Genomic DNA, 15,701 nt, shown 5'->3' with positions numbered 1-15,701 from the left:
CATACATGTGTGCACTGTGTATTTTTATAAGAGTATTTTTGATCTTAGAATAATCATAGAATTCACATCATACCTGTGCTCCATAGATATATTTATCCAACATCTTGCCTCCTATTGTCTGCCCTCCTATGTCCCAAACTTGAAGAGTAACATTCAAATTTCCTAGAACATAAAGAACAAAATATAAAATAAAAACACAAAAAAGTTTAGTAACATTATAACAATAAAATGATGAACACGGTTTCATAGAACACTAAGTCACAATGATAAACTCTGACCCCAATTTGCCTTTTATTCTCCAAGCCCACATGGTCAGATATTTGCAAGTCTAAAAATACTGTTGTCAAAAAAATCATGCAAGGACATATTTACAATCACCTCCACAACAAGAGAAAATAAAGTAACCTTTAATTAATAATCTTAAACCCTGGGGGCGGGGAGCAACATTCTCACAAAACAGACCAACAAAGCACATGTAAATGGAGTAAAAAATGTACTTTAAAAATAAAAACTGAAGCTTGATGTGCTAATATACCCATATGAATTTTGCTATTGGTTCTAAACTCTAAATTCACAGAATAACAACAGACTATAAAAATGCATCTATTAAAAATGCACCAATAATTTCAAATGAAATGAATGAATCTTTTATAATTTGAAAGGCAGCTATTACATATATCAGTAAACAATAAAAAATTACATATTTTTAAATTTAACCTCTAAAAATATAAACACTTTTGATAATTCTGTTCAGAACTGATGTAGGATACATATGACATATCTCTAAATATTATGATTCACCCCTGTTGAGCATGTCCATTAAGAGACTTTTATGCTCCAAACCCTGACAACATACTGTAATTAAACTTCTTCCCCATACAAGCATTTATAAAAGCATCCTAAAACACTGAAAGGCAATCTTTAAAATTCATTTCTGCATTTTTCAAAAATATTTAGATGAAATAAATATATGAGATAAGGTCTTTTCTCTTATCAATGCAATTAGTAATTTAGTTACAAAAGTCAAGGACTATGTCCAATATGCATTTTAGTTTAACATTTCAAATTATTTCTCTCCAAAGTCTCAATTGGCACCTTCTGCCTGATTCACAAATTACAAAAATCTATAATAAAACTTAGCAACTGAAAAAAAATGATCTTACTTCAAAAACAAAAAGAATTAAAAAGACGTGAATTTTTATACCAATGTAAAAAGACAATACAGTCAGAGAATGTTAGTCACACCATTTAACTACACAACTGAAAAAAAAGTACAATGCTGGATACCAGCAAAGTTTTATCCTTAAGCCTAAGTTTTGGTGAGTTTGTATTACAATCGTTCCATATTTTGGATGTAGGTCTGGTCCATCTGCCACTGTGTAGAGGACTTCCAGGAAGAGCTTCCATTAGCATTAATGAGAGCTAGTAAACTTTATCTCCTATCACCACTCCCACAGACACACACTTCCAATGCTCAGAGTAATGATCAAAATGCTCTTAAAGCCTATAAATGTAAAAACAAAATGGACTAAGATTTGTCCAACAATTTATATAACCCAATTTCTTAAAAATCTAAATTCTGTGAGATTTAAAGCTGAAATTATTCATTTATAATACTGTCTCAGATTAATCTAGTGAGAAAGAGCTAGCTGTCGCTAGAAGTATGTGAAATAGTTTCAGAAGTCAGTGGATAATAGGTTCAGGAAGCCATCTATTTTACTTGCAAAACTCTACAGTCATTTGAAGGTTACTCTTCACACAGAGCAAGATTTTATGCAACACTTAATAATTATTAAAGGTATTTAGTCCCACCTCTTCAAGGCCACTAATCCTTATCGCTTAACCTCACATCAGTATGAAGCTTTTTTCCCTTTCCTCTTCTTTCTTTACATTTGGACTTTCAGAGCCTATCTGAATTAGGCATTGTGAGTGCTTCAACTGTAAATTAAGGAACACAGTCTTCATTACATGTTTCCAAATTCTGAATACAATCCTTTCAAGACCCTAGTTCTCCTATTCAATTATCTCCCAAGTAGGAGATTTATATTCATGTGCTGAGGATATTTTTTTTAAATCTATACTTTTGCAAACAAATACTGCTTGCTATTTGCTTTTTTTTTTTAAGATACAGGTTATAATGACTCAAAAGTAAAGATTCCACTAGAATTATCAGTAATGCATATTTTGTTAGAATACTAGCAAAAAAAACTGTCATTATACTTGGACAAGTGATATTAACTTGATAGTTACTTCATATACTTAGAAATATATTTTAACTTCTACATTTGAATCTTAAGGTAATTAACACATAAGACTAAAAATAAAATGGTAATTCCCTGTTTGAGAAACAAAATTACATAAAGATGTGATTCAAATTGATTTTCATTTTAGTTTCTGCAGGCCTCAAGAGTTTCCTACTATAGTTTCATGATGGCATTCCTATAAAGCTATGTAAGAAGAGTTAAACAATCAATATTATAATTTTTAAATCCAGAATCCATCTAACACAAATTTCTAACAACTAAAGAACACTAAGGAAATTGCCAGCAACCTAATCCCAAATGCAAGCTGTTACAGAACTTCTGTTACTCTGTGAAAAATGACATGTAACTAGGGAAAAAAAATAAAATGAATGAAGTGACAAAATACAGGTAAGTTGTTCTTGGTATGAATCAAAGCCACCAAAAGGATTCAACACTGACCTTGTAAAAGTACACTTGGTGCTTTGGTTAACCTTAAAGTGCTGCATAGTAAAGATGGAACTAAAAACACAAGACTACCCACTTCTCGTATTAAAGACTTAGAAATCCTTTTCACAGTAGAACGCTGTTTACTGGACTGTACCCACAAGCTTCCTGAAAGTATTTTGACTGAGGCTCTTAAGAAGCTCTATCAGCAAAATCTCTGACTAACAGATACACTATTTTAAGCAGTAAAATCTGCACAGTGGTTGCATCCAGACTATACAGCATACCAGATCATGAAACACACTAAAATGGATGAGTATTTGCAAAGTAATGACCTTGAAAACTTTCATGAAGAGAATGTGAGTAGATGGACAGGAAGTTTACACCCTAATAACCGACTGGGCAGATACTCACTAAACTAGTAATATATATTGGAGTTATATACTATGCTGTCCTGTTCTAAATTTAATAATGCTGCCTGCAATGTTTTACTTAGCAAATGACACAAATATTAATCATCCTAAATTTGACCCTTATAATGAGTTAAAATTAGAGTTAAAGGATATAAAATATGATATATTATGAATCTTGTACTTTATTCATCTCATCTCTTAATATGCCTATCAATTATATAAAGTCAAGATACACTAAAACAAATTTTTCATATTGAAATTTCTGATAATTTTGAATCCACTACATAGTGTAAAACAAACTGTCTTTAAGAAATATGGAAATTTTTTTTGGAACTCTGCTCATCGAAATAAAAACTTCATCAAAAAAATTAAAATATATATTCATTGAGAATACACATTCCCAAATATCATTTTTTAACCTAAATAAGTTCTAATCTAAATATTATACTATAAATCTGGACTTCAAGAATAGCAACATTTTTCAACAAAGTAATCACAATTTTAAAACTGGTAATGCTGTGCAACAAGTCAGAAATCATCACAAATATCACAGACATAAAAATATCCAAAGCCAGCCTTTGTTTATAATATTTAAGTGTTTGTTCCTTTATTTAATTCTTTCAACTAAAAAATTAAATAAAATTAATGAGATAATAAGTTGGTGCTTTTGCTAATTAAGCATCAAAACAAAATGGTTGATAGCTAAGTACTATTTTGAGGTTCTCTGTGTATAACAACTACATCTCTGAAAAATGTTGCACAAGTAAGTTTCAGCATGTGTACTACGTAACTGGTGCGTGTATTCTACTAGTGACTATTACTAAGCATTCTGAATACAGCATTAACAAAGCCATAAATGTAAATCTAATTCAGCTAAAATGTTATTTTCTGGCTTGAATATATTAAAAGAAAATATAGATGAAATAAAACATGCATATGTTTCTCATTAAACCTCTTGTTGAACAATAACTGAGTAACAGAAAAATTAAAATTCTTTTCTTCATGCTGTATCTCCTAATCTGTTTTCACTGAGAGCTGAATACAAACCATCACAAACATACATAACAAAGTATATTAGCAATGACATATGAAGAATACCTCCATTACCAAGCATTTTCTTTAGCTCCTCTATAACTTTCATGGAGACTCTTCCAACAGATGGGGTATTTGAGAAGTTAACATATTTCAATAATACTGGAATGTACCAAGCCCTTTCCTACTATATCACTCATGGTCCAATATAACATTACATTTGCAACCCTATTATTCAATTGTGTTTCCTTACTTAGGAAAGGCTAGATGGTTTATAAAGTTAATCAAGATAAACTGCTTTTAATAAAAAACTTTAAACATAAAACTTAACCATTGAAACTGAATGGATAGAGCATTTTAAAGCCCCAATTGTTCAGAAACTAACTTAAAACATAAACCACTCTTTTTGTGTTATTATTTCCCTGTATTTCCCACAAAATGTGCTGTAACTGGCATCTAAATAGTTTCTTTGCATGGTGAACTGAAACATCTTGAATGCTCAAACTGTATTTTTATGAGTGCCTAGGGACCCTAAATTTTAGTGGTCTATTAAATGCCAGCAATTTCATGCTGCCTTGCATAAAACAGCATTCACGTATTAGAGCACAGAAGTTCCATGGCTACATTATACTTCTGCTCCAACTTTCAAACAAAAAAATGAAGTAGAAGCTAATCAAAATAATATTTTAAAAAATAATCCTTCCCAATCTTTTCACATTTAGTTAACATAGCATCTGTTAACAACATATAGCATTTAATTTTTTAAAGCCTTTTGAAATTTTATAAGCAACTATTGTTTATCCTCAAAAAATGCATTGTGACCAAAAATAGTGCAGGGGTTGGGGAGTATATAAACTTTGTCTCACATCCATGGACAATATGCTTCATATTCATAGTAGATGCTGATGACAGCTAACTTCCCTAAGATATTTACCGATTACATGTAGTTTCATGCAGAAGCAGCCCCAAAATGTATTTAGCACATTTCTGCCATATGCTTGTTACTGCAAGACTTGTATAGTCTTCCATGTTAAGACTTTTTAGTCTCTTACCTGGCAATGTTATTCTTCTCATAAAGAAATCCAATCCTATAGTTTGTTTGTACTGCTTCCCAAAAGTTTCTTGAGCAAAACACGTAGCTAAGGAAGTCTAAAAAAATTGGTGCACAGAAAATTAATTTCTTTAGGAAATGTAAATATAAGAACACTACTAAATGTTAAGTAATCTTCACAATTATATTCCAATTAATCCAACAAGCAACTGTAAGCAGCTCTATTCATCTACAATGGGAAAAGGGACCTGACATCACCGTTAAAACTTCACTTGCTAGCAGCCAGGAGTAGAGATAACATCATCATCAGTTACATCTCTTTAAATCCCGATCTCCTTGATGGAAATTAGAATTTGAGAATTATCAGTAGAAAAATTAAAGTGACATGATTAAAGATCTGAATTTTACTTATCAGTTCAAAAAACATTGCCGAGAACTCTAAGTTTCACTTCTAAGGTTATACGTTTTGAAGATGGCTGTGTCCTCAGCTAATAAGAATTAATTAACAACAGGAAAGCTATTTATAAAATCTTTTCTCTTCTTCCTATAAGAAAAGCATCTTAATTATCTCATTTTTCTCTATTTTAGAGATGTTAAATAAAAACTAGAGAATGACCCTGATAATTTGCATCTTTAAATGAAGAAGCTAGTATTTTTAAGATGAATATGAAGCAGACAAAATAAAGTTTCCATCCAAGGATTACAATACTAAAAAATTATAAGATGTAATAATCAGAACAGATATTCATCAACATTTTTAAAAAAATAAAAGTTTCATTCAAGAACTAGAGATTTCTTTTGAAGTATCATTTCGTATCAAAGCAAAAGAATAATCATTCTGGTAACAACTGAAATAATTCAATAATTCAGAGTTCTTAAGCATTTTAAATGCAATATTATTAGTTGAAAACCTCCAAGAAAGGAGAGGAACGCAGCTAAGTTTTTATATTCTTCAAGACAGATTGTCAAAGTTAGGGAAAAATGACGCTTTTTACTTTAAAAGTTAAATTAGATGTCAACCCTTAAAATAATGAAAACTAAAATAAAATTTCCAAGATAGCTCATTATAGTTAATTATGATGTAAGTATAGCAGTGCAAAAGAAAACTTGGCCAAATTTCAATTCCTTTTAACATGATGGCCTAAAATTCCTTTTATACATAAACCATATTTTTCACACAAATGGCAATTCACACACCCTTAACTACAAATTTGTTAATATTTAAATACTCAAATTTTGTAGTAAATTTCTAAGATATTTACTTTCTTGCAGCATATAACATTATCAAAACTGAGAGATTAGAATAAAGAGTTAAGCATTCCTTTTGAAGGACTTTTTGGTTTCCAGTTAGCCTTAACTATCCATTGAGCTTACGTAACAGAACACAAAATCATCTGTGAAGAGGTTTAGAGTTCTAGAGAAAAATAACTATCACCAAATATACTACTACAGTATTTCAGACGTCCAATACATTGATACTTGAAATGTTTAAGTCAGAGTACCTTGAGGCATACATAACATCATCATAATGTCATTTGACGTAACTTTTCACTTTAAGATTCTCAATTTTTAATGTTTTATATTAACTAATTAATATTCATGAAAGAAAACCTGAGTTCTTGTCTTGGAAACAGGGCATCCAAATTTTTTAAGTCCTGCCCTCAAAAACATTTGAAACAAATCTAAAGCCTTAAAATACAGAATTTCCAATTGAAATATAGTAATAAACTATCAAAAGTATAGGCCATAGGAAACAGAGTATTAAAACAGGTTCTTGTTATATCATCTGACAACTCACCATAAAAAGTACACAGAGAATCAACTAAATCAGTGGGAGGCACTTCCTCTTCAATTATCTATACTTTATGGCATCTTTCACAGCCAATAATTTCATATAAGTTACTAAATAATTATCATTCTTAATGAGAATAATCAAGCTACCATATCTGAAACACTTTATCTGTATATACACATACAAATATACATATATATATATATGTTTAGAAAACTTTTAACAAAACTACACTAACACTGATAATGACTCCAAAAAATAATATTTTGCTTCAAAAAGTCTCAAGAAAATATGTAATAAAAACAAAAGTATGAATCATTACAGGAAAGAGACAGAAACACATGTTTCTGAACCATGGATCTAAATTTCTCTTGAAGACACTGTTAGTGGTTATTCAAATACTATTCTCTACTGTATTTGTCAGTGTATATAAAAATGCTTAGTTAAAATCAGCCAGAAAAACAACCATAAGAAAAATGGCAGAGTTAAATATAAGAATGAAAGAAAAACTGAATTCATAAAATAAAAGGACACTAAAAGAAACAGAGTAAGGTAGAGATTGCTGCCAATAATTTCAGAGCTGGCGAGAATACGGAGACAAAATTGCTTGATACAACAATAAGGGAAGGTTAGGTTTCAGATGCTCATTTTCTGGCAGAAAAAGCTGTTATAGTTTTAAAATAGATTAATCAAGATGATGAAGACTAAGTCAGCGCACCATAAAAAATATCATTGTTATTTACTCTTTGAAGCAGAATGACAGTCCTAATTCAACAGTGTGGAGGTGAAAAAATTATGCTTTGTCCTACACTAGACAGAACTTTAAACAGAGATGAAAAACCGTAATTATTCACACTAAATTAGCAAAGGAGAAAAAAATAGGTATAACATCTAAATTTAAAAAGGAACTTAGATACAAAATTATAAATAAATTTCAACTGAGTACATGTACAACAGAAAATACTGAAAGAAAACAAACTAAAGTTTAAAGAAACATACCATGAAGGTTAATGGAAAACTTGGGCCTTTTTTTTACAAATGTATTAGTATTATAAGAGTTTCACTATAATTCTAAGAGGAAAATAAATTCAGTTATTAACTAAATACAATAAAATACAGGAAAGAAAAAAATTAGGTGGCCTTCAAAAGAAAATCAAAGTGATGAGAAAACTATAATAAAAACTAACTTTTTACTGAATCAAGATCATTAAAAACAATGCTGAATTTATTATCTATGACAATTCAGTTATTCAAAAAGCTTTTAAATGCATAAACTCTCACATAACACTTCCTGAAGAAAAGTGACCCCAAGTTCTTTTCTTCCCCAAAATATTTAAAGGTAAAATCACCACTTATACTATTACTAAAACATTAAATTGTTTTCCTCAGAATAAAACTGGGTAACAATGTATGCTCGGAAGACAATAAAGAAGTTAAGAGAATACTCCAAATTTTGCAAATGAAGGACATCTTTCCTAGGGACCCTAGAAAATCAAATTTCAGAACCAAGAGCAGGGGCAGCTTGGACAGTGCCAGGTACCAGGAAGGATGCAAACAGAGCCGTCACCAAGGAAACCAGGATCCAAATTACACCAGAAACACGCACATCTGAAGCCTAAAACAGGAAAGTGCCAGCGTTTCCGAAGACTCCGGCTGGGAGAAGGGAAACAAACTTTAGCAATATTCCCAGGGTTGCGCCTTTGACAGAAGCGACAGGTGTGAGGACGCCCGGGGCAAAGGCTCTTCCCTTTTATTTGGAGGGTGGGTCACAGTCCCTCTGAGGTCCTAAGGACCCTCTCCCCAGGGAAAGTACCAGGCAATGTTTATCCCAATTTCATGAGCTCCACAACTTCGGGTCAAAAACCACTGCCTGAGAAGTGAAGTATGTCAACTGGCTGCGGGGTAACCTCACTTTCCGCACGCGTTCATTCATTCGTTCTAGATTTTAAGACAGGGATCCCTTCGCCCTGCGAGCAGCTGCACCCTCGGCATCCTGCCCCACAAAAGGAGCTCAACAAGTATTTATGGAAACAATGTTGTACTGACAGGTGTTAGGCTGGGAACAGATACTATACTAAAATTGCAACGCAAGTTTACTAAGCGCACATCGCATTCCAAAAGCTTGGCGTGTCTTTTCACCTTGCACCCCGGGCGGTGGACCTCTACGGATACCACGTTACCGAAGCGGGCCTGGGCAATGACCAGACCGGGGGGTGACCGAGCCCCCATTCGCACCCAGGCAATCTGATGGCTGGGCCGAGCTCCGCTCCGGGGAGCTCACTGTGCAGCGCAGGCCTCAGACACCGGGAGGGGCGGGGGCGCACGGCGTGACCTGGGCTGCAGGTGGGAGCCGGTCAGACGCCCGGGACATCCTGGCCAGGGCACAGCCCACAGCTGAACAGCATCCCAGAGAGGCGATGCTCGCCTGAGTCTTGCAGGAGTTCGCGAGTTGGGAACTGACTTTTATTTTTAAGGGGGCGCTGGACAGCTCTAGTCGGCCTTTCACCACGCGCCCTCTTCGTGCCCAGCCCGGCCACCACCAGGAGGGCCGGGCCTACAGGCCCCCGGGTTCGGGGACGAATGAAGTGGCGCCGGGGCCGCGCCGGGGTTCTTGCAGGCCTGCGACGGCGGGCCCGCTGGAGGACTGACCTTCCCGGAGGTGCCGTCCCCCAGCACGACGACTTTCAGTTGCCGGTCCTGGCTCTCCTCCTCAGAGTCCGACATGGTGTCCGAGAACCCGGCCCGCCCCCTGAGGTGGAGGGAGGAAGGGAAGGAGGAGGCCTCCGGGGGCGGGGGAAAGAAGGAAAGCAGGCAAAGGAGGCAGGACCCCCCGCCCCGGCGTCTCCGCTGCCGTTGGAGGAACCCGGGGAGAGCTACTCGCCGGGCGCCATCTTGCCCACTCACTCCCCCCCGCCCCCTTCGTGACCCCGCCCCTAAGCGTCAGGTCGTGCGCGCACCCCGCCTCGGAGCCAACCCGCGCGCCTGGCGGGCCGGACCATCAGGCTGCAGTGGGGATGCACGGACGGAACGGGCGAGGCCTTGCGCCGCCTTCGCGGAGGCAAGTTGGCCAGAATAAAAAAAGAAGTGTATCTTTCCAGCTGCAAAATATTGTGAGCAGAGTAGCTTTCGGTAACGTTCTACCAAGTCCTCTTGTTTCTGACCACGCCGGAGAAAGTCCCTAAAACGAATGGGTTAGCCCAGAGCGGTGGAAGGGTGCGGACGCCTGGTTGCCATGGAAGCCTGGCGTCGGCTGTGAGGCGGCGGGGAGGCCGGGTCTCTGGGACGCGCGTTGCCGGGAGCTGAGTGCAGAAGAGCAGGCTGAGGAGTAGCAGTGGGCTCGGGAGGTTGCCCAGGGCAAGAAAGAGCGCGAGCTGGGACGAGGGCAGGCGGAGCTGCGGCGCGGGCGGTTGCTAAGGTGGCGGGGAAGCCACTGTGGCGGCCGAGGGTTGCAAGGGAGTTCTGGTCGTTCCTCTGCACAACCAGAGTGCGATAGATCGTCCATCCAGCAGTACCGAGCGCCAGCCTCCTGGCACGGAATCCTCGCCGAGGGCAGCAGTTGTCAAAGTGGGGTCGGGGAGCCTGGGGTTCCCACGAAGTCACAACCGTTTTCCATAATGGTGCACACGCTTGCTTCCCGTTTTCACCTTCCTGTCTCTCACCTGGTGTACATGACGTCATCACTCCAGCAGCTAAGGGAGCTCGAGCTGACCGCTCTCGTTTTGGAACATTTCTTGTTTTCAATGTCAACACGGTCCCGAGAGCCATACACACAAGCTCTTTGCGGTTCACAGTAATTCTTGACAGCATAGACAAATTTGAGAAGTGTGCGGGATTATCTCAGTCCAGGAGCACCGGTAAATGAAAATTATAATGCAGTGAGATTCTGTACGACAGAATTGCAGGGCTGGCCTGCAGTGTTCGGCTCCCTGTTAATCATTTCACCTGGGTTATCACATTCACTCCTCAGAGGAATGCTGTGAAGAAGAATCATCCCCTTCTCAGAGACCAAGAAGCTTAAGTCACAAAAAGCTTAACTCAAAGGCAATAGTCCTGGAGAGAACATGAGAATAAAAATGGGAAAGCAATATAGTGTAAAGAAGTACCCGACCTTGGAGACAGCTCTGAACAATCACAAATCTGAATTTCCTAAATACATGACATTAAGCCACATCAACGAAGAAATTTCAGTTAAGCCACCATAGATCCAAGAGACTTAAGAGACTTCTACAGATTATACAACAGCTCCCAAACATGTATTCCTCTAGACGCCCATGGAACGTTCTCCAAAACAGATCACAATTTAGAACCTAAAGTCTAAACAAATACAAAAAAACTGAAATAATTTCTTGTATCTTGTCAGATTATAATGGAGTAACACCAGAAATCAATAGAAATAGAAATTATAGATACATGCAGATTAAACAATATGCTTTTGAAAGATCTGTGAGTCATTGAGTAAATCAGGAGGAATTTTTTAATTCCTTGGATGAAATGAAAAATAGGACTTCCAGAACCTATTGGATACAGCAAAAGCAGTTTTAAGAGTGAAGTTTATAGCTCTGACTTCCAATGTTAAAAAAAAATCAGATCTCAAGTGCATAGCCTAATTATACACCTAAAGGCCTTAGAAAAATAAGAACAATCCACCCCAAAATTACTAAACTGAAAGAAATAATAAAGATCAGAGTAGAAGTTAATGAAATAGAGACTAAAAGAACAATACAAAAGTCAATGAAAGAGTTAGTTCTTTGAAAAAATAAATAAGACTGACAAAACTTTAACCAAACTAATAAAAAGAAAGGATCCAAATTAATAAAATTAAAGACAAAAATAGAGATATTACAGCAGATGCCACTGAAATCCAGAGGCTCATTAGGGAATATTTTGAAAACATGTATTGCAATAAATTGTAAAATCTAGAAGAAATAGGTAACTTTCTAGACATATATTACCTACCAAAATTGAACCAAGAGGATATAAACAACCTAAATAGATCAATAAAGAGCAATGATATGTAAGCAGGAATGATCTCCCGACAAAGAAAAGTACAGTAATGAAAATATTCTTTCTGAATTCTGTCACACCTTCAAAGAATTAACAACAATGCTCCTCAAACTATTCCATAAATACAAAGGGAATGAATGCTTCCAAACTCTATCTATGAATCTTGTATTATGAAAACTGGATAAAGATACAAAAAGAGAAAACTATACACCAGTTTCCTTAATGAGCATAAATAAAATCCTCAATAAAATCCTTGCAAACTGAATTCAATAACACAAAAAAATCAAACACCATGATCAAGTTTGTTTCAGATCAGAGTTGCAAGGTTGGCTCAACATATCCAAATCACTAATATAGTATATTACATAAATAAAATCTATGATGAAAATCGTAATGATAATCTCAATAGATGCAGAAAAAGCCTTTGACAGTATTCAACAATCCTTCATGATAAAATCTCTGAAGAAATCAGAAATAGAAGGATCATACTTCAACATAATGTCTATATACAACAACATTATACTAAATGGAAAAAAAACTAAAAAGTGTTTCCACTTAAATCAAGAATGAGATAAGGGTATCCACCATCACCACTCTTACTCAATGCAGTGCTAGAATTCTTAGCCACAGCAATAAAGCAAGAGAAAGAAATAAAATGGATACAAATAGGAAATGGGCAAGTCAAATTATCCCTATTTGCAGATTCTGTGATCATATATTATGTATATATGATCAAATATATACATATATAGTGGAGTTTCTCCACTGGAAAACTAGATCTAATGAACACTTTCAGCAAAGTAGCAGGATACAGAATTAATGTACAAAACCCAGTAGGTTTTCCATATAACAATAACATTGAGAAAGAAATCAGGAAAATAATTCCATTCACAATAATCCCAAAATAAATAAATTAATTAAATACTTGTGGGGAAAAACTAAGTAAGAAGATGAAAAACCTCTACAAAGAAAATTATAAAACACTAAGGAAGTTAAAGAAGACAAAAAGACCTTACATATTAATGAATCAGCATAATAAATATCATTTAAATGGCCATATTAACAAAGTAATATACAAAAATCAGTGCAATCCCCATCAAAACTTTTATGCCATTCTTCACCAAAAATCCTAAAATTCATACAGAAACACAATAGACCCCAAATAGTCAACGTAATCCTGAACAAAAAAGACCAACACTGGAAGTATCACAATACCCAATTTCAAATTATACTACAGAGCCATAGTAACAAAAATAGCATGGTACTAGCACAAAAACAAATACATAAGGCAAATGAAATAGAAGATAAAGAAATAAGCCCAAGCAGGTGCAACCATCTGGTTTTTGACCTAGGCACCAAAACATACACTGGAAAAAAGACAGCCTCTTCAACACATGGTGCTGATATCCATATGCAGAAGACTGAAACTAGATCCCTATTTCCCATCCTGTACAAAAATCAATTCAAAATGGATCAAAGGCCTGAATGTAATACCTGAAACTTTGCAATGACTATAAGAAAACATATGGGAGATATTTCAAGATATAAGCATAGACAACAACTTTCTGAATGAGACTTCAATAACTCAGGAAATAATAGCAAGAATTGACAAATAGAATTACATCAAATACAAATCTTCTGCATAGCAAAGAAAACAGTTACCTGAGGAAGATATAGCCTATGGAACCTTTGCCAGCTATTCATCCAACAGGTGGTAATACCCAGAATATATAATTAATTCAAAAAGCCTGCATGGTGGTATACACCTATAATCCCAGCTCTCAGGAGACTGATGCAGGGGGATAGAGAGTTCCAGGCCAGCCTGGGCTACATAATGAGTTTGAGGCACAAACCCAGTTGTTAAGAAGGATGTGGATCAACAGGAATTCTTATACATGTATTTTAGAGAGTGTGTACAACTACCTAACAAAACAAATTGTCATTACTTTGTACAGTTAAAGGTGTGTGTGTACCCTGTGGGCCAGCAATTCCACATATAGGTATGTACCCTAGAAAATAAGTACAGCAGGAGAAATGAACAAGAACTGTGATATGCCCATTTTCATTAAGGAAATAATCCAAAGATCCTTCAGCAACAAATGATAGATTTTTGTCAACTTCACTCAAATACTATAGCAGAGAGGAATGTATGGACAATAGCTGAGTGGGTTTATCTTAGAAACACAATATTGAGTAAAAAAAAAACAAGTTTATCCCGAAAGACATACAGTATAATACTATAGTTTAAAAGCTCCAAACTAAATGGAAGGATTGGGATGTAACTCAGTGGAGAGCACTTGCCTCATGGGCTTAAGACCCCACATTTGATTCCCCAGTACACACACATGCACGCACGCGCGCGCGCACACACATATACACACACACACACACACACACACACACACAACTATAAATGTATACATATGTATGTATGCACATGTATGATTTTTAACTGTCAAAAAACAGAACAGTAAATATAAAATTCTAGTTAATGGTAACCTCAAAATGGGAAGAAGAAGGTGGATGAGAGAAGAGAGGAACAGAGAGACAGGTACAGACTACAATTGTTTTATGTGGAAGATATCGCATGGTGATTTCACAAGTATTCATTAAATCGTTTTGTGATATGTAACTCATTTATATCTTAAATCAATTGTTAACATATCTAAAAGAAAAAGTAAGTGGTGCTGCCTAAAATTTTAAGTATTGAAACGATAATATCAATTTTTTTAAATTATTATACTTCCATAATTAAAATTATGTGGAATAGGTACTGGAATAGACAGATGAATTCTTCCAACAGAAAAATTTTGAGAGGTACCAATACATGAAGAATTTAACCGGTTAGTACAGGTGGTATTTCTGATCAGTTGGACAAGCAAAGGGGCTAATTTTTTTAACTATTTTGGGTAGTTTTTATTAGCATATACATTAGGGGATACATTGTGATATTTACATATGTGCTTGCAATATATTCTAGTTAGATATACCCCCTCACTGTTCTCTTCCCTCCCTCCCTCTCCTTTCTTAGAACAATTTCAACAGGTTTTATTCTTCTACTTACATATATGAATACAAACTACATCAACCCACGAACACCCTTTCCTTATGCACACCCCCTCCCATAGATATCCACCCCAGGTAAAGACAAGTTTTACCCTCCTGTCCTTCATTTTTTTAAGTGTATATTGATAGTCCAAGGGGGTTTCACCTTCATATTTCAGGCCTGTATATATCATGCTTTAATCAAATTAACCCCCCATAAGGGGTAATCTTTAAAACTGAATATGTACCTCATTTTTTTATCCCAAAGTAAATTCCACATGAAATTGAATCATATTTTCAATGAATCCATATCATGAATTCATTGAAAAACATGAATGAATATTCATAACCTGGAATGGAAATAGCTTCTCTAAATACAACATGGAGCTCACGTCACAAAATTAAAGACTGATTATTTGTATACATAAAATTATAAACATTCCAGAGGCAGGCGGCTCACACCTGTAATCCCAGCTACTCAGGAGGCAGAGATCAGGAAGATTACAGTTTTAAGACAATCTCAGACAAATAGTTCAAGAGACCCTAGCTCAAAAACACTCATCACAAAAAAGGGATGGTGGAGTGGCTCAAGGTGTAGGCCCTAAATTCAAACCCCAGTACCACAAAAAAAAAAAAAAATTAAGCATTCAGCATGGTTCCAGTGGCTCACAACTGTA

The 15,701-nt window shown here is 35.8% G+C and overlaps 1 protein-coding gene across 7 annotated transcripts in view; it reads right to left on the bottom strand.

The window, feature by feature from the left end:
• Rab28 (RAB28, member RAS oncogene family) overlaps positions 1–9,897 on the bottom strand; it is a 107,758-nt gene extending 97,861 nt beyond the window's left edge. For all 7 annotated transcript variants that reach the window (XM_074042603.1, XM_074042604.1, XM_074042602.1 and 4 more), the window contains exons 1-3: positions 9,625–9,897; positions 5,185–5,281; positions 74–162 (exon numbers count right to left, since the gene is read on the bottom strand). In XM_074042603.1, the coding sequence (XP_073898704.1) occupies positions 74–162; positions 5,185–5,281; positions 9,625–9,699 (261 nt within the window). In that variant the 5' untranslated portion in view covers positions 9,700–9,897. The remainder of the gene's footprint in view (positions 1–73; positions 163–5,184; positions 5,282–9,624) is intronic.
• Positions 9,898–15,701: the final 5,804 nt, after the last annotated feature.

This window comes from Castor canadensis, chromosome 9, assembly GCF_047511655.1.
Source record: "Castor canadensis chromosome 9, mCasCan1.hap1v2, whole genome shotgun sequence".
Classification (NCBI taxonomy): domain Eukaryota; kingdom Metazoa; phylum Chordata; class Mammalia; order Rodentia; family Castoridae; genus Castor; species Castor canadensis.
The sequence above is the reverse complement of the archived record's forward strand: the minus strand, read 5'-3'. Positions and strand labels throughout refer to the sequence as shown.